The 20,335-nt window shown below is 40.8% G+C and overlaps 1 protein-coding gene across 2 annotated transcripts; it reads left to right on the top strand.

The window, feature by feature from the left end:
- The first annotated feature begins 3,927 nt into the window (after nt 1-3,927).
- On the top strand, nt 3,928-20,264 carry LOC116515511 (retinol dehydrogenase 12-like). Of its 2 annotated transcripts, none has more exons than XM_032227621.1 (7): nt 3,928-4,065; nt 4,478-4,596; nt 8,670-8,825; nt 9,403-9,507; nt 12,700-12,909; nt 16,561-16,750; nt 19,803-20,264. In XM_032227621.1, the coding sequence occupies exons 1-7, from the start codon at nt 4,049-4,051 to the stop codon at nt 19,903-19,905; spliced, it is 900 nt and encodes a 299-aa protein (XP_032083512.1). In that variant the 5' UTR covers nt 3,928-4,048; the 3' UTR covers nt 19,906-20,264. The 2 variants fall into 2 exon arrangements, with proteins under 2 accessions (XP_032083512.1, XP_032083502.1); XM_032227611.1 differs by having other exon boundaries at nt 3,930-4,128.
- Nucleotides 20,265-20,335: the final 71 nt, after the last annotated feature.

Here is a 20,335-nt window from a genome sequence, read left to right as displayed (position 1 = left end):
TATAAAGAACATGGAAGTGGTTTGCATTTGTTCTCCTATTCAGCTGCTACCCTTGTCCAACCTTCTTTAACTTTTCAAGGTTAGTCATGGATCAGAGAGGTCAACTGGAATGACACAATAAATCTATTGTGCTAATTTAACTGAAAGTAAAGGTAGTCTTCGAGTTACGATCACAATTGAGCCCCAAATTTGTGTTGCTAAATGAAACATGTTGTGAGTTTTGCCCCATTTTGCAACTTTTGTTGCCATGGTTCAGAGGTGGGTTCCTACCAGTTCGCACCTATTCGGTAGAACCGGTTCGTCAAATCTACCGAACTGGTTAGAAGAGGTTCCACCAGTGGACCCGGAAAGCAGGCCGCACCTACAGAAGAGGTTCCAAAGAATTTTGAAACCCACCACTGCCATGATTGTTAAGTGAATTGTTGCATTTGTTAAGTTAGTTACATGGTTAAGTGGATCTGGCTTGCCCATTGACTTTGCTTGTCAGAAGGTCGCAAAAGCTAATCACATGACTCCAAAACACTGCAACCATCATATAGATGAACCAGTTGCCAAGCATCTGAATTTCAATCACGTGAGCATAGGGATGCTGCAACAGTTGTGTGAAAAATGATCATAAGTCACTTTTTCAGGGCCGTTGTAACTTTGAACAGTCACTAAATGAATTGTTGAGGACTACCTGTACCAGTGGATCCCATTAAATACTGTGTGGATATTTTTTAAGTAGATAATACATTTATATTCCAACTAAAATATGGTTGGTAGTGAAATGGGTTTTTGGGGGGGCCTAAAGCATAACTGTCACGCATGCTGTCGCCCCAGTCAGATCACTGTGGTATTTCTTTTGTGAGCTTCTGTTACCCTGCAAGCAACAAAACAAGCTCACGAAAGAAAAAGATCTTACCCCTTGTCAGGCTCTCGCTGTTGCGATGCCCTGCCTCCCGCCAGCCAGCTGGTCTTCAGGTCCCTGCTGCACATGCACACACATGTTCCCTCATGTCCGCACGCACCTTTCAGTTTGGGCATGCACATGCAGGGCACTCAGTGTCTAAAAGGTCACTGTCCTATAATATCTTTAGCATGTAACAAGTTTCCCTCATTATAAAACTGAGGGGTGTGTTTTTAAAATATGGTAATTAAGCAAAAGCACAAAAGTTTATTTATCACTGGACTGAATCCATGTGCACAGAGTCAGATACATTCCTCTCTTATCTTTGCTAGTGTGCAAGCAGAAATTTACAAACCTTCTCTTTCTGGTTTTTCAGGATTTGGCTATGGGTACTGCTTAATGGTGGGTTTCCATTTTTTTTTTTTTACTACTGGTTCACTCGTGGGTACATGCATGCGCAGAAGCATCCGGACGGGTGGGCAGAGCCTCCTGCCACCACCGCCACTACCCACCTTTATACTGTCACTAATGTCCTGTTATTTAAAGTGCTTATTTCATTTATGTTGCCAACATACCATTGTGTGATTATTATCATTTATTAGATTTAATGCAACCACCAACTACAATCAACTCTGGGTGGCTTGCAAAATACAGTTAATAATTAAATCAATTAAGAAAATAACACAAAACAGGACAAACCAGACCCAAAAACAACATTAAAAACAAGCAGAGCAGGACTTATTCCCTCAGCCCAAGCAAAGCCTGGTTTTAAAGGGCTTTTTCGAGCCCCAGGAGGGAAGGTAACAACCATACCTGGGAGCAGGGATACTCTTCTAGAGGGTCATGGCCATGGCAGAGATGGCATACTTGACAATATACAATATTTGGGCTCATTTCATCTCAAGTGCATAAACTTCTTTAAAAATCACAATAACTTATTTCTGAACTAATCTCTAGAAAAAAAATCATCTATAAACCCGATTTTATTTATTATCATTATTATTACTTATACTTTATATTTCTTAACCGTCCATCCTTCTTGGACACATTTTGTATTTTGCTAAGCAAAGTGAACAGACATGTTTTCAACATAAATCTAATTTGCTGAATGCCAGGCTTCCACAATTGGAACCAGAACTTCAGTCACTTAAGTGATGTGGTCATTGAGTCATGCCAGATTTTACCATCTTTTTTTGCCATTGTTAGGTGAATTTGGATTCTTCCACTGACCTGTTGTTGGAAGCTTTCTGGGAAGGTCATAAATGCTGATCCCCTGATCCTGGGACACTGGAATTATCATAAATACATGCCACTTCCCAAGTGCCTGAATTTTTTTATGACCGTAGGAACACTACAGCAGTTGTGAGGATCAGACATGGGTCACCTTTTTCAGTGGCATAACTTTAAATGGTCATTAAATGAATGGTCATACATCAAGGACTACCTGCATGGTATATATCCAGAAAAGGAGAAAGATCTTGTATATGAGCATACTCTTCTCATATTTCCCATATTTCGTTTTCACTAAAGTTGTTATGATTTTCTTCGTTTCTTTCAATTGTATCTGTTCGTTGTTCTTCTTGGTTACATTCCCTTCAATGTTTTCTCTATATACATACTGTATTTTACATTATCTTTTCTCATCCTCATTTTGGGAAGTAATCATACTCTGATATACATTTTTTTTTCATGCCAGGTTCTCTTTCACTTGATCATTTCACTTTAGCATCCTTCTTCATACTTTCCATTTCCTGGTCACCAGATGAGATCCATAGACATTGACTTCTACCACCCTTCATGATGCAGGCCAGGTGACACTTTTGCATAACCCTTTTTAGTAAGTTAAATATACAGTAGTGTAGGCTAGGTTGCCAGTTTAAATCATACACATACCATGTTGCATTCCCTGAAATAATAAGGACAATAGTAGTCAGTTTTGACCTGTATGACACATGCACAAAGTCCAATTTTACCAAAATTGTTGCTCATGGTATACCTCCTGTGCAAGCTAAGATCGCTAATATAGAGACTACTTTCAAGGATATCCTGGGGGTAGGGGTGGGCGGGGAAGGGAGGGAGTGTAGATGTCTTTTTTTTAAAAAAATGCATTATACCAGGAATTCATATTAAAAAGAGTTGGGGCTTTGATTACTTGGTCACAGGAGCCATCTTGACTTGTTTTGATATCTCTTGCCCCCTTCCCTGATGGATTCTCCTGATTCTCTTGCAAACCAATATATAGTTCTCTTATTATCCCATCAACTGAGAGTTACTTGTAGAGTCAAGGAAAACAAAACATTAGACAGTACTGTGCATACAATCCTTGTTGTGACTTAAAAGACCCACAAAGATGCTGAATTTCACATCGCATAAAGCGAATAGCACTTACTCCCACCCCCACCCCACCCCAATAGAAAGGAAGAGGCTACATATTCTCGAAACCCGGAAAAACTCTGGTGTTTTGCATCACCTATGGAACGATCTCCCCGCGGAGATTCGTACCCTCACCACTCTCCAGACCTTCCGCACAGCCATTAGAACCTGGCTATCCCGCCAGGCCTGGGGCTAAGATTGTACCCTCCCGAATGGTATGAATGTTGTGTTTTCTTTTAATTATGTGTTGTCGTATATGTAAAAATTTGTTTCCCCTTTCCCTTTTGGATGTGAGCCGCCCTGAGTCCCCCCAGGGAAAAGGGCGGCATACAAATAAACTCCTGAATCCTGAATCCTGAATCGCACTTTCCATTTTATATTTCAGATCGGCTCGTAGACCACACGGCCTCCTACAGCTCCAACCTTAAACCTTCTCAGGCAACGCCAGATGTAAGGGCAGACCTGCTCCTGCCCAAACCGAAACGTAGACGGCACATTATCACATTTCAGATAATGACATTTCTCCAGGGACAACGTTTTGTATGTGGGGGGGAGAAGAGAGAGAGAAATTGAGCATCCTTTCCAGCCCCGCAACCTGCAGCGGCTGAAGCCATTTCACCGGATATCCAGGCTGGTTCGCCGCCTCTTCAGTGCCCGCAGCGCCTCCCCTCCGAGGGACCTCAGAAGTAGCGCCTTTATTAGCCTCGCGAGGCCGCGCCTTCTTTTTGACGGAGCGATTCCACCCTCGCAAGAAGCGAAGCGAACGGATCAGACAAGTCGGCGACGATGCTGGGATTCCTGGGGTCCGTGTTGCCGCTCTTGGCCTTGGTCCCTCTTTCAGTATTTGTGCTAGTGCCGTATGTCAGGTTTGTAGTGGGGTTGATTTGACTTAACTCTTGTGGCCTGGAAAACTCTCGCCAGTGCAACTTCAAAAAGGAGAAAAAAGCTGATTTTTTTTTAAAAAAATCTTTAAATCGGTGAACTCTATAATATAATGTCCTATATTAGCGCTCTCTCGATTTCTGGTGAATTGGGCTTTTCCCTGTTGTATGTGCGGAGTATCCTCACCCCCACCCCCTCTGTGAGTGTGTGGATGTTATATGCATAAGAAGCTAACTTGGATTGCTATGACAAATTGCATTGCATTGCGAGTACTTCAACAAGGGACTGGATTTTAAAACCTCACCCATTTAAATGACTTATTATAATTTACAGGAAGTATTTTGGAGGAAGGGTGTGCAAGTCTGCAGCACAATTGAATGGGAAAGTTGTAGTGATCACTGGAGCCAACACTGGTATAGGGAAGGAAACAGCGCGAGACCTTGCAAGAAGAGGCAAGTTATTCATTTGTGTTTATCCCTTATATCCCCCAGAAATTGTAATAAAAGGAATTCAAGATGGGCAGGGAACTTTGGCTTTCACAGCAGAATCTAAGTTCATCATTAGTAGAATGTAATACAATTTTAGGAGATTCAGATTTTGCGAAAAATCTCTTTTTAAATACATTGTAATATAAAGTGGCAGTAATCCTGCATAAGATGAAAATTCTTATGCAACACAAGTCAACCTTCATGCTTGCATTCAGAGGTATGTCTTCTTGTCTCTAGCAGTCAAAGTCAATTAAGGTAGTTACATTGATTAGCTAAGGCTGCTGCAGCTTACAAGGTTTTTATTGACACGTACTGTGAGATTCCTCAAAATGTACAGGCTGTGCTGTTCACTTTGAATCACACTATCTCTTTTTAGCATGCAAGAATGTAGTTTAGCTCATGATAAAATTAAGCCACTTTTTTGTTCACTCAGTACATTATACCCTGAACTGAAATAAACAGGCTGAACTTGCACAAAACTCAGCTAAGATTTAGAGCTGACTTGGGTAAACACATTGTATGAACACAAGTCAGGTCTCCACAATAGTGTTCCCCTTTTTTGAAATAGACTTATTTCCATTAACGTCCTGCTGCTGATTTTGACATCAAGTGAACTGTACAATTCAAAGCAGGTAGTTCTTCTGTTAACAACAACAGTTGAGACTCAAATTTTCATCTCTCAACAATGCAGTTGTAAAATATGATGTCATGTGACTGCGTTGCTTAGTGGCAGCAGTCCAGGTATTTCCAGTGGCATTGAATTCCACACTGTCATTAAACAAGAATGGGTTGTGGTTCTATTTGCAACCTCCTGCTGGTTTCCCCATTGACTTGTTTGTAGGACACCACTAAAGAAGGTCACAAATAGTGACCACACAACCTTGGGATGCTGCGATGGCTGGAGCTCCTTCAGCACCACTGCAAGTTTTAGTGATTGTTGAATGAGTGGTTATTAACCAAGGACCACCTTTAATTCTGACCTAGTTTACCATTTACAATTGGTACTATAACTTGAGCTAGCTAGATAAGTTCTGATCTCCATTCATGAAGATGAGGTAAATGGAAGTAGTTGTGTTTTTTATTTTCTTCTTATTCTTTGTTTATTGTGTGTTATAGCTATACTGTTCTTCCCAACAAATGCATCAAAAGCTCTATATTTAAATAGTGAACTTATTATGGGTATGTGCATTGTATTTATCTGGAATTGCAGATCTTTGTCTTGGTTGGAGATCTCAGCATTTCCACATCTGATACCAGGGGGCTGCTTGCAATATTTATGTATGTATGTATGGAGCATATGGCACACAGTGTCAGGGAAATCTACACATGCTAGACACAATGCAATCCTGACAGCCTATATTGGTAGTTCATTCTGTTGGGCGCCTATGTGCCTATTCTTGGTGCACTGCAAGGGACTATAGGAAGTTATCACCCAGCCCTCTCCCAGAAAAATGAAATATCCTAGGAAATATTGAAAAGGCAGAATATTTCTCTGGATATGAAAAGGGAGAAACGTTTTAAAGACAGAATAGCTCCCTGCAGCTTCCTGCCCCCACCCACTTTGTCAATGGGCCATTAAGAAAGCCAAGCCAGTCCCTTTACATAATAAAGAGTTCTCTCCTTCAGCTCCAGGGGGATGGGATTAAGGCATGATAATGTTGGTCCTTTACCCAACTCACCACATGGCATCTGAGAACTCAACCAACCTGGATTCAAAATGCAGCCTAGAGAGTTGCCCCTGCATGGCCCCAGAACCCGCTCTGCTGGGATGCCTGCCATTGTCCCAGGGCAGATCTCCATGGCGTTTCTTTCGTGAGCATCTGATTCCCTGTAAATGACAAAACAGAAGCTCACAAAAAAAAAAGATCTTACTTCTTGCCGTGCTGCTGGTGTTGGGATGCCCCACTTCCCGCTGGCCAGCTGTCCGCGCACTTACATGTTCACACGTGCACACATGTTGGTGCATGCATGTGCACATGTCAGCATGTATGCATGTTCGTGCGCACGCACACACCTTTCAGTTTGGGCATACGCATGCACAGTTTGGGCACTTGGTGTCTAAAAGTTTAGCCATCACAATATAAATTAAGGTTAGGAAATGCAGACCTCTTTGTTTTAAGTCTTGCAAACTCTTGAATCTTACTCTTATTTTTCCCACTTCAAGTAAGTCTATCGATTGATGTTTGCCAGTCTGGCAAGCATTTTTATGAGATTATAATTTGTGCCATTTGGAATAGGGAGTTCATCTTGAGTGATTAATTTATTGGTATTACAACATAGAATCATAGGGCTGGAAGGGACCTTGAAGGTCTTCTAGTCCTGCTCAAGACAAAAGACGTTATATCATTTTGGTCAAATGGTTGTCCAGTCTGTTTTTGCAAATCTTCAGTGTTGGAACACCCACAATTCTGGGAATCAAGCTACTCCATTGATTAATTGTTCTCAGAACATTTCTCCTTACTTCTAGGTTGGATCTTTCTTTGTCCTGCTTTGTAGTGCTCTGGAGAATAAATTAATCTCATCTTCTCTGGGATAGCCCTTCAAGAACAGGAAGTTTTCATGCCCCCCTAATTCTTCGCTTTGATAGGTTAGATATACCTTACCTACCAGTGATGTGCAGTGAGGTTTATGGTTGGTGAGCCACTGACACAGTGGTGGGTTTCACATTTTTTTAGACTTCTGGACTTCAACTCCCAGAATTCCACATCCAGGCATGCTCAGTTCCGATTTAAAGCGACACCATTTGTTTTTCTCCTTTGCGAAAGAAGTTTCCTTCTTTCATTTTCTTTTTCTTCTCCTTTTCCCTCCTTCCTCTCTCTCTCCCTCCCTCTCCCCCTCTCTCAAACACACATGCACACACATACACGGAAGTTGGGTTGCACTATCTCTCCTACCCCCTTCTCTCTCTCTCTCTCTCTCTCTCTCTCTCTCTCTCTCTCTCTCTCTGTCTCTCTCTCTCTCACACACACACACACTCACTCACACACACACACACACACACACACATATGTTGGATTGGATATCTTTTCCAATGTCTTGAAAGCAGCTCCTCTGCCATCCCTCCCATTCCCCTGCTACCTTCCCCAAATACCTCCCCCATTGCAAATGCAGCCTGTTGTCTGAGTGGGAAATGGCTGGAACATAATAAAGCCCACCCACTCATCTCCTGCTGTCAGGCTGGGGTGAGAGGAGAGGCAGAGAAGCTGGAGGAGAGCCGATCCGAGCCTTCCAAAAGAAAGAGGCTGGAGGAAAGTGTGTGTGCTACAACATGGCTCTTTGCCTGGCTTCCTGCTTCTTCAGTGCTCGCTTGGGCTCTCCCTCCTCAAGTGTAGTTTGATTTCAGGCGGAGCCATGTTGCCTTTTCAAACTTGTAAACAGTGAAGCTGGGCTGGATTTTTATATAGTTTTATCCAGCTGTGTGAGTGTGTGTGAGAAATGGATGAGGGCCTGGGGAGGAAGTCATTACACTTGGGGAGGGAGAGCACCAGCGAAGAGACCACAGGAGGAGGCAGGAAGCCAGGCAAAGAGCCATGTTGTAGCACACACACTTTACCCCAGCCTCTTTCTTTTGGAAGGCTTGGATCGGCTCCCCTCCAGCTTCTCTGCCTCTCCTCTCACTCTCCTCTACCCTACTTTACTCTACACTACTCTACTCTACTCTCACGACCTTGATGTTATCCCTCTATTGATCCAGCCCAGAACTGCATTGGCTTTTTTGGCAGCTCCTAACCAAAAATGTTGGTGATTTTTTCCATTTAACCAATATTTATGTCTTTCCACAAATTATTGCAATTGTTTTGAATTATATCCTTGATTTAGCCTGTCAAGAAAAGTCCCAAGGTTTTTAAAAATTATTATTTTTTCACCCTCAGTCTCTTTTTTTTCTTAAAGTCGTATTCTTCAAGGATTATGTCTATTGTTATCTTTATTTTTGCATTAATTTTGTTTCTGGAAAATTGTCCCCAAATGATAATTTGGATAGTAACCCTCTATGCATGTAATTTCTTGTGCTATTTTTAGTATTTTAATGGTTGCAGGTGCCAGAGTCATCCTTGCTTGCAGAGATATGGCAAAAGCAGAAAAGGCAGCCCATGAAATCCGGATCCAGACGGGAAACCAAGAGGTTACAGCAAAAAAACTAGACTTGGCAGACACCAAATCTATCAGAGAATTTGCCAGTAATTTCTTGAAAGGTATGTCTCAGGCACATTGTTTTCTCGGTGTGTGTGTGTGTGTGTTTGTGTGTGTGTGTGTTACCTTGGGCAAAATGATACCTGATTATATTTGCCTAAAAATCCAGTAGACATGATAAAATTCAGGCATGCTTTTTATTTATTATGTATTTATTAAATGCATATATGCTGCCCATCTTGCTATCCAGAGCAACTCTGGGTGGCTTAAAGACAGAAATATAAAAACAATTCTAAATACCAAAACAGGTTAAAAACAGTTTTGGTTTTTGAAAACAACATTAACATGTCTACAGATTCTAAAATTAGACCTCTGCCGGCATAACAATACTTCAACTAGTAGGATTGCCAAAGCAACCCTAAAGGAAGTACTATACTGAATGAAACAGAAGAGGAGTTGCTGCTTCCGGTCCTGCTTTCTGGAGTGATTTTGTAGGACCAAATTTTACCTTGTCAAAATGTTCATGGGAAATCTGAAAGAAATTGAACTGTGACTATGTTTCCATGACTCCAGTTCCAGTATTTTTTTATCTTGGGATTCTTTATTCATATGACCTACGTGGGGTTTTTTTTCTTGCAGAGGAGAAAGCACTCAACATACTCATCAACAATGCAGGGGTTATGATGTGCCCCTATTCAAAGACAGCTGATGGTTTTGAGATGCAGTTTGGAGTCAACCATCTTGGTAAGGTTGCTGAATTTCATCTCTTTGATCAGTTTTTCTCTTAGAAAGATTTGTTTAAGCCCTTCCCCCCCACCCCCTTTTGTCTTAAAGTTCTATGAGAAGTTAGAGTTTTGGGCCGCACATAAAGATTGGAAAGATTTGTGTGCTTCTGCACGTGGACGCATGCAGGGAGCATAAACAAGAAAACGAGTGTTGCGATGTTGCAGTGCTAGGTCTGCCTCTTTTATATAAAAATTGCAAAGTTGCATCCACATATGTAAAAGACTGAGCTTACATTGCAATATTCATTTTATCTTTATGAAATGGTTGAACTCTGCAGAGGCTTTTCACGAGATTGTACTTGTTATATAGAGGAACAGATTTTCCTTAAGGCTCTGTGAGCCCTGATTGAGATAAGAGTTATTGCTTCTCATTTATTTAAATTAATAGTAATCACATTATCCTAATTATTCTCAAGGAGATTACTATTTTTCTTGATGACACTGTGAATTTTTATTTTTAATTTTCAAAACAAACACAACACATAAAATCTTCCTTTTTTACATACTGTAGAAAGTGTATCAGTTGGTTATAAAAAACTTCCACAGTCATCAAGCATAATTCATATTAACTCAAGTATTTTAACTCAGATATTTAAACATGTTACCATCATCATACCTCCATTTTCATTTGACTATAGTTGTTTAAACGTCCTTCATCATAAAATATCCCAAGGTTTAATACATAACCACATACTGGCATTACATTTACTATTTCTAAAATCCTCCAATGACACTAAATCCTTATATCCTATTCTAGCTAAACATCCATAATATTTAATAACAAAGTTTTCTATCCTTCTTTCCAAATCACTGTTTACAATTTACATCTCATTTCCTTATATTGTATAAGGAAATGCGATGTTATATAACATACATACATACATACATACAACATACATACATATAGTTGTATTTGTGCTGATAAATAAATAAAGGGGGACTAGTATAGATCTATTTCAAGCTATTTAGCTCTCATCAGCTAGCCATACCCTTACTGGGATTTGAACCTGGGCTATATTACATGCTAGACACACATCTTAGCCATTAGGCCACAGGCTCTTATCCGTTATCAGCGAAGCCAGGGTGAAAGGTATCCCATATTTGGTCATACCGGGGGTTGTAAAAATCTAATAGATACCTTTCACCCTGGCTTCGTTGATAACGGATAAGAGCCTGTGGCCTAATGGCTAAGATGTCTGCCTAGCATATAATATAGCCCAAGTTCAAATCCCAGTAAGGGTATGGCTACCTGATGAGAGCTAAATAGCTTGAAATAGATCTATACTAGTCTCCCTTTATTTATTTATCAGCACAAATACAACAAAATGTAACAAAAAGGCAACAGTAAAAATATTGGGTTTCTGCCTGGATGGTCTCTTGTGACGAGCCGAAGGACAGAGAATGGAAGTAGTGATCTTCCTCCCATATTTGGTCATACCGGGGGTTGTAAAAATTTTATATATATATATATATATATATATATATATATATATATATATATATATATATATATATATATATATATATATATATAAATCTTATATATATATATATATATATATATATATATATATATATATATAAATCATATATATATATATATATATATATATATATATATATATATATATATATATATATATATGTTACATTATCCCTCCTTTATTGGACTATATCCTGCATCATATCATTTTCCCTAGTAATCAAGATTTAACTGAATCTAACTTAATTCTTTTTTTATTATTATTAACCTTTATATGTAATCCAAAAGGGTTTCTAATCTTCCTTTCATGGGTGCCATTCAATATTCATATCCAGTTATTACTTATCATAACACTACACATTGTATACATTATTATCATTATCAATTATTTATTTAACTGTGTCTATTATCACTAAGTTTCACTAAGTTTAGCTAGTTTTAAGTTATACTCTTCCATCTACCAACCTGGCATGATCTGTTTTTGACAAACCGATATTGGCTTTTGGCTATTACTTTGTTTGCTTCTAGGTGCTCGCTAATTCATTGCTTGATTATTTTTTCCAGAATCTTTCCTGGTATTTTTTTTTTTTCGTTTTCAATAACATTTATTTTTGCATTGCAATCCTTTAAGACCTATTGTTTGCAATTTTTACATGCTAAACAACTCTTCCAGTCAAATAGGAAAGCCCATTTTAAAACCAAAAGCAGAATACATACCCTTATTCATGTAAGTTTACAAGATAATAGCCCAATAAAAGATATTATCATTTTCCCATTACAACACTGAATGTTTATAATAGAATGTTGAAAGAGTTTAATCCTACCACAAACCTCACCCTCCTCCCTCACTATTATTTCAACATTTGGCATTTGGATCTTGCAACTTCAGTACAACCTCCTCCACATTATATGCAGATTCTCCAAAACAGAGATTGTGGCTTCTCCTTTATCTTCCAGAAGAATTCCGAGATATTTCCTGGTATTGAGGTCAGGCTGATAGGTCTGTTGGTTCTCTGGATATGACTTGGTGGGCATGGCTTGGTGGGTTGCCTTGAGTGATGTAAAGTTGGCCATGCCCACTTAGTCACATGACCCCACGCCCACCAGGGCATGGCCACAGGGGAAAAATTGAATTTTGCCACTGGAAATTAGATAGATAGATGATAGATAGATAGATAGATAGATAGATAGATAGACAGACAGACAGACAGACAGACAGACAGACAGACAGACAGACTTTGAGATAGAGATAGAGATAGATATAGATATATAAATTGGATTAATTCCTTAAGGATAACTATTTCGTTTATTAATTATCAGCCATCTCTTGAGAATAGACCTCTCTGCCACACACATTTTTGCTTTATTTTTGACAAATTTTACAAACATATGATAGCTTATGTATCATTGAACACTAACAAGAATTGAGAGAAACAGTGTCATGAATCGCTATGAATTATGCAATATTGTATTTTTCCTTTAAATTTCACATATTTTTTTCTTAAGCAGCAGTTTTTCTAATACACTTGCAGATATTTAGTAGCATGATATGTTGTGATAGATATACGGTAAATCCTCATAACCCATATGTTTAATAAAAACTAATGCATGCAGATCTAACAAAGCAACCACAAAACTCAAATTATTGTTCATAATCTTTCCTGTTAGGCCATTTTCTTTTAACATTCCTGCTAATAGAACGCCTGAAACAAAGTGCACCGGCTCGTATTATAAATGTGTCTTCGTTGGCTCATCATATGGGGAGGATTCACTTCCAGAATCTCCAGGGTGAAAAGTTCTACTTTCGGGGCCTGGCATATTGTCATAGCAAACTGGCCAATATTCTTTTTTCACGGGAATTGGCTAGACATCTACAAGGTGAGCTGAAAGTTTACATTGTTTTTAATTGGCAATGTTATTTAGATGCAAAAACTAATGGAAAAATTGTAAGTAAGACCTTTTTAAAAAAAATTCCAGTTGTTGCTACCAATATTTAAAATAGAATGGCAAAAATTGCCCGGGATTAATCTGGATACCGTGACCACCTCCTGCAACATACCTCCCAGCGCCCAATAAGATCGCACAGGGTGGGTCTCCTCCGAGTACCATCGACTACACAGTATCGTCTGGCGGCTCCTTGGGAGAGAGCCTTCTCTGTAGCTGCCCCGGCCCTTTGGAACGATCTACCCCCTGAGATCCGGACTCTCCCCACTCTCTCGGCCTTCCGTAAGTCTGTTAAGACCTGGCTGTTCCGGCAGGCCTGGGGCTATTGATCTAGATTGACCTTCAGCCCCATTAAGATCGAATGCATGTTGTGTCCTCCTTTTAACTCGTTTCTGTTATATATTTTAAACTTTTTAAAATGCTTTTAAACTGTTTTTATGTAAGCCGCCCGGAGTCCTTCGGGATTGGGCGGCATACAAATCTATTAAAATTGGAAATTGGAAAATTGGATACAAATTTCATCTTGCAAACACAGCAGCGTGTTGGAACAACCTGCAAAAACTGATCTGGCATCAGATTAGGATAGTGAGGAGGTTGGGGAGGAATATGGGCTAGTCCTGGAGTCTGGGGAAGCCTCTGATGAAGGCTCTGTGTTGGAGGCAGAGAGGGGGCCTGAGCAGTATGTCAGTTATCAGCTGCCTTCGGAGTCAGGCATCAGTGAGGCAGATGAACAGTTGGAGCCTGTTCCCATTGTGTGCGTGCACGCAGAGTTGCCAGATGAAAGGAACCAGTCAAATACCCCGGGACACTGCAACTGCCATTAATACATGTCAGTTGTCAAACGCTCAAATTTTGAACACATGATGATTTGTTAAGTATGAAAACCAGTCAAATACCAGTCATGTATTTTTTAGGTTCTGTCGTAGGTTTGAACATGCACTAAAAAAATTGTAGCTCAAGGACTACCTGTATATATGCACAGAACAGAAATACCAGTGTTCTGACCTAGGCTTCCCAAGAGCATGAAGCAAACTCCTAGTCCCAACATAAACCCCTTTTATTAATTTACTGTGAATTCTGCGCATTCACATCCAACAAAGTCTTTCGAAGGAGGATTTACAGTCACAGACCTTATCTGGCTTGGAGAGCTGCCAGGCCAATATTTACAAAACTGGCAAGGAGTCTTGGAGAGTCACGAACCAATTAAGCGAACTAATTGTCTCCTGCAAACTCCACTCCCCTTTCACTCCTCCTTATATTTCCTCTGGGAGGGGTCAATCATCGTCCCCCTGTGGCCTTACTCCCAAGTCTACCCTTGTTCCTTAGCTGTTTTCATACTTAACAAATTGTTATGTGTTCAGAATTTGAGCGTTTGACAACTGACATGTATTTATGGCAGTTGCAGTGTCCCGGGGTCATGTGATCACCATTTGTAACTTTCCCAGCTGGCTTCCAACAAACAAAGCAAATGGAGAAAGCCAGATTCACTTAACAACTGCACAATTCACTCACAACTGCAGTGATTCACTTAACAGTTGGCAAAAATGTCACTTAATTCACTTAATAACTGTCTTGCTTAGCAATAGACATTTAGGCTCCCATTGTGGTTGTAGGTCAAGGACTACCTGCACTGAATGCTGTGGGACTAAGTAATAAGAAATAAACTAAGTAGAGAGGCTTCTACCATAGTTATGATTGTTTGCACATAAAGGAAGTCATGGTCACCTTTAGCCTAACTGTCATTGAATGGACTACGAATATGACTTATTTATTCTTAGTTTTAGCGTGCATGTATTTGATGTGGACACACAGGTGACATAAACTTTAACTGTATGGCGGCCTTGGTGTTTTCTGAACTTGGTTATATGCTTACAAGCATTTCATTACCCACCAAAGTAACATCTTCAGTATGAGTGGATGTGGGATTGCTCCCTGTTCATATTTAATAGTTTGCTCTTCCAGTTTGGGGTAGAAATGTGATTTTTTTTCTCCTTAGTTCTTTAATTATGGCATTATTTTCTGCTTCATTGTTTGCTTGGCATTAATCTATGCTTATCTGGGTACTGGGTGCTGGAAAGGTATGTTTTTTTTGTTTCCTTCTTAATTTTTTATAAGTTATTTGGCTAACATAATCGAAAAAATTTCAAAACAAGCTTTAATATCTCATCCTATTATACTGCCCACAGAAAACCAAAGACCTAAAAATAGAAGATGAAATTATGGTTTCATTTTATGTTATAGCACTCTTAATGTCTGTGGAAGTGTCCTTGGTTCCCAGGAGATAGTATTTTGTTTTGGCTACAAAACCCCATCTATCTCTATTTCCCCCTCCCTATCCCTCAGTTCCAACATGGCAACACTAAAGCCTCAAAATGGCTCTGGCCAGGTCAGATTCAGGGTTGACATCAGGACTCATATAGAGGCCATAATATAGCTTCTAAAAACTATACTAGTCCCACACATACAACTACCATGTTTGCCCAAAAATAAGACAGGGCCTTATTTTCTTTTGACCTCTGAAATATGCCCTTGGCCTTATTATTGGGGGAGGGGGCTTATTATTTTGGAGCCAGGCTCTTTGGGAACCCGTTCGTAAGAGAGAAGCCGCCCGGCAACTCCCCTCTCCGGCCTGGCAGAATGTCACTCACCGATCCAGCGGTATCCCAAAGGCACCAAGTCATATGAGATAGGGGGGCAGGAAGGGGGACCTGCACTTGCACGGCTTGGCACCTTTGGGATACTGCTGGATTGGTGAGTGTCTCTCTGCCTGGCCGGGGGAGGAGGTTGCGCAAGCACCTGTTTCCCCCTGTTTGTGCGCCTCCCAGTCCTGACCACGACCTGGGCCAGCTCTCTCTGCAGTGCCAGGGCCGCCACCATTATCCCAACACTGAGGATGGCTTCTTCTGAGAAGCCATTCGGGCCAGCTGCCTGCTGCCGAGTCTTTCAGGAACCGTGGCACTTCCCATTCTATGGTTGTGGCTGCTCAGACTCAGCATGAGGCAGCTAGCCCGACTGGCTTTTCAGAAGAAGCCATCCTCAATGTTGAGATGGCGGTACTGGGCCCTGGCCCTGACCCTGCAGGGAGAGCTGGCTCAGGTCGTGGTGAGGACTGGGAGGCACGTGTGCAGGGTTGGAATAGGCACTCGTGCAACTCCCCCTCCGGCCAGGCAGAGGGCCACTCACCAACCCAGCGGTATCCTGAAGGCACCAAGCCATGCAAGCGCTGGTCCCCTGGTGCCTTCGGGATACCGCTGAGTCGGTTAGTGGCACTCTGCCCGGCCGGAAATGGGGGGTTGTCCATTGGGCTTATTTGGAGGGGAGAGCTTATATTTTTACCCCAAAAATCTGGCATGGCCTTATTTTCAGGACATATCATATTTTCGGGGAAACATGATAAAAGTATGGCACCAAGGACTGCAGAGTTTAATCTTGAGTTATATATATTCTCTTCTATTCAAACTCTTTAGTTTACGCTGGCATCATCTTTTCCTTTTTGTAATTTGAACAAAATCCTCGTTGTTTGTTTACAGGCTGATCCCATTATCAGTGCATTTTTTGAATACATGCCTGGTTTATCTCCTACAGGTACTGGTGTCACTGTAAATGCTTTGCATCCAGGTACAGTTTTTTCTGAACTTGTTCGTCACTCCTTTACACTAAAAGTTTTGTGGAACGTATTTGCTATCTTTGTGAAGACACCTTGGCAAGGAGCTCAGACCAGCATATATTGTGCAGTGACAGAAGAACTGGAGACAGTCAGTGGAAAGTATTTCAGGTGGGTTGATGTGGAACGACTGGCATTGGAATGTGGTGAGAGAGAACAAAGCTTGACTCCAAACTTAGGAGAAAACATTCTTTTGGTTTTGCTGTAACCATCTGGTCACCATATAAGGCTTGGGATGGGGAAAGAAGCTTTGGATAACCACTTCAAAATAAACCAGGATACAAGCAGGAGTTATAATTCCTATTGGCCTTATTTTGAAGCATCAGTGAGGCTGTCCCATGGACTAAGTGCAAACATTGGGTATGGGACTTATCAAGCCTTTAATAATGAGTTACTGATGCATTCTTGTACCTTTAATAAGTAGAGAAATCATTCAGAAAGAATAAATCTCACCTGCTGATTCTAGCCTAACAGCACTAGTTGTCTCTTTAAAGCAACAGGTTTCAACCACTGTGCCATATAGGTGTGCATGGGAGCCAAACTACATGACAGGAAAAGTGCTGCACAGATGCACAGCAGAATTCCTCCCTGAGACAGGCAGATTGCCTCCATTTCTCCTCCTGAGTCCCAGCAACTTGTGTTGTGAGGGACTTTGTTTTGCAGCCTGAAAGTCCTGCCTTTGAGATGTGTGCTATGAGATGAAAAAGGTTACAAACTACTGCTTTAAAGGATTAGAAATGTGAATCTAGTCCCACTGCATAGAAATTCATGGTGACATCAGCCTCAATGGCTCCCTTAGCTAGTGCTAAGGATAAAGACCCAAGGTTATGTATGTGATATCCACATAACAGCCACTCCAGTTGAGTATGTGTTCCGTCGAACTATGGGCATGTGTTCTTCTAAAATCTGCCAGGATACTTGTGTAAAAGGAGATCCAGTAGTCTAAATTGTATCTTGATGCATTAAATCAATGATGGCATTGTACAAGGAATGTGCAAAAGAGTCTGGGTTTCCACAGATCAGTTATTTTACAGGTGGTCCATTCTTGAAACATGTATAATATGAACAAACAAGGTTGCTCTGGATACAGAATGAAATATGATTGTTCTGGGTGATTAAAAGAGTAGAAGAAAGCCAAGGCAGTGGGAGTGGCTAAGGGGATGCAGGGAAAGGAGTGAAGATGAGGGGAAGAGGGGAGAATGTTGTGGGGAGAGGGAAGGACAAATGCATGAACTGTGAAGTTCCCAGAAGATGACCTAATTAATTTACGAGCCTCGAGAAAAGTTCAAAAGAAATCCATTCATTTATTAGGATCAACATTCTGGCGTGTACTCTTGCAGAGCCAAAACTGATTTACACTAAATGGTGCCTGAACTTTACCCATGTCCTCTCCCCTCTGCCTTGGTCATAACTCACATTCACCAACAAGATGCTATGGCAGGTTATGGACATGCGCATTCACATTCTAATTACAAGAATATGAGACCTGACTCTAGCCAAAAGTATGCATGGAATTCCCCTCCCGTCTCTATGCCACTTGATAGTATTCATGGCAACACTTTACAAGTTGACATGAGCCTTACTGGTTTGGTGTGTGGGGAGAGGTCTTTACTCCTGGCAACTGCCTGGACAAGTCCTGCATTTTTCTTGGCAAGATTTCCAGAAGTAGTTTGCCATTTCCTTCTTCCTAGGGTTGAAAGAGAATAACTGGCCAAAGTCACCTAGTGTTGTGATCCACCAGTGGCCAGTGGAGTTGGCAGCAGATTCAGACAGTGAGGCGGTTGGAGAGGAACATGAGCTGGTTCTGGAGTGAGGCGGTTGGGGAGGAACATGAGCCAGTTCTGGAGTCTGGGGAAGGCTCTGATGAGTACTCTGCGTTGGAGGCAGAGATGGGACCAGGGCTGTCTGACAGTTATCAGCTGCCTTTGGAGTCTGACATCAGTAAGGCAGATGAACAGCTGGAGCCTGTTCCCAGTGTGTGCATGCACAGAATTGCCAGATGAACAGCTAACGAACAAGGATAGGCTTGGGAACAAGGCCACAGGTGGACGGTGAATGGCTCCTCCCATAGGGAATAAAAGAGAAGTGAAAGGAGATAGTTGTTTGCAGGAGACAATTAGTTCATTCCTGCATTCTTGCCAAGTATTGCGGCATCTGAAAGATATCAGCCTGGCCACTCTCCAAGCCTGATAAAGATAGGTAATTGTGAACTATCTTGAAAGATTGCGGGAGAGGAAAGACTTTGCTGGAGAGGAATTCACTGTAAATTAAATAAAAGGGGTTTATCGGACCAGGACTTGGCTTCGTGCTCTCTGGGGAAGCCTAGATCAGAACACCTAGCTGGCTTTGGGCCAAAAGCAGAACTAGAATCCATGGCCTTCCAAGCTCCAACCTGGTACTTTTAATCACTACACCAAATTGGCTTTCAGTCTTGATGAATTTGCCTTATGAAATTCAATATAGGTAGTCCTCGACTAACAACCATTTGTTTTGTGACCTTACGAAGTTACGGCACTGGAAAAAAGTGACTTGCCGTTTTTCACACTTACAACCATCGCAACATCCCCATGGTCACGTGATCAAAATCCAGCTGCTTGGCAACTGGCTTGTCAGTAGTGTCCTGGTGTCATGTGATCACTTTTGGAGACCACCTGACAAGTAAACCCATAGGGAAGCCAGAGTCTCTTAACAACCCTGATATTAAACAATGACAGTGATTCACTCAACAAATTTAGTAAGAAAGGTCGTAAAATGAGGCAAAACTCACTTAACAATTGTCTTCCTTAGCAATGGAAATTTTCAGCTTGATTGTGCTTGTAAGCGGAGGACTACCGGTATTCCTCTGGCTTTATTTTGGCTGAACTGCAGCTGTTCCAAAGGGGGATATGTGTGTGTGTTGTAAATCTACATTATATACTGTATATATAGTATAAATCCTGTGTTAGAAAAAGGAAGGAATGCCGATATCTTGTATTAGTAATGTCTATGGTTCAGGCATATGCCTCTTACAATTAGTATGCTTTATGGCCTTTTATTGGCTAAGCCTGAACATATTAATTATAATCATTTAATATAATTATGCTGAAATTAATATAATTAATTAGAATAAGAATTATTAATGCAATGGAACATTACTAATATACTTTCTTCCTTTATATCACAGTGATTGTAAACCAGCATATGTGTCATCTCAAGGACGTAATGATGAAACAGCAAAGAAGCTTTGGAATGTTAGTTGTGAACTCCTTGGTATCCAGTGGAATTGACCTACAAAGGCCAGCTGCACCTGAATTCCATATTTTGTATATGAGACTCTGGAAAAGTATTACTTTCATGGAATTTTCATAGATCGATATAGATCACATTCAATTAATTCAATTAAAATAGAATTGTTTAGTGGATGGAACTATCCACTCCATGCTGAAGGTTTCCTGATTCCCCCTACAAAAAAAAACAATCCTTAGTTTTCCTGGGTTTTCTGGCAGTGTGAATTATGAATTGTTTGATGTGGTTTTGTACAGCATTCTTGGCTAAAAGGTTGCTGGCTCATTTGTGATTCAGTATGGTATGGAAACATTGGTACAAAATTGCACCAATTATTAAAAAAAAAAGTTTTTAGATGGTTGCAGCATGGTTTTGTTGTCTTGGTTTCTTTCAGGTTGAATTATTCTGTAGCTACATATGTAACAAGAAACA

The sequence above is a fragment of the Thamnophis elegans genome, chromosome 1 (assembly GCF_009769535.1).
Source record: "Thamnophis elegans isolate rThaEle1 chromosome 1, rThaEle1.pri, whole genome shotgun sequence".
In the NCBI taxonomy this organism is placed as follows: Eukaryota; Metazoa; Chordata; class Lepidosauria; order Squamata; family Colubridae; genus Thamnophis; species Thamnophis elegans.
Note: the sequence above shows the minus strand (reverse complement) of the source record. Positions and strands in the feature narration are given on the sequence as shown.

Excerpts from the sequence above, each read along its gene's own strand:
- LOC116515511 (XM_032227611.1), top strand. The coding sequence starts at position 4,049 with ATGCTGGGATTCCTGGGGTCCGTGTTGCCGCTCTTGGCCTTGGTCCCT. Across the intron at positions 4,597-8,669 it reads GCGAGACCTTGCAAGAAGAG|GTGCCAGAGTCATCCTTGCT; the intron begins GCAAGTTATTCA and ends TAATGGTTGCAG. Across the intron at positions 8,826-9,402 it reads TGCCAGTAATTTCTTGAAAG|AGGAGAAAGCACTCAACATA; the intron begins GTATGTCTCAGG and ends TTTTTCTTGCAG.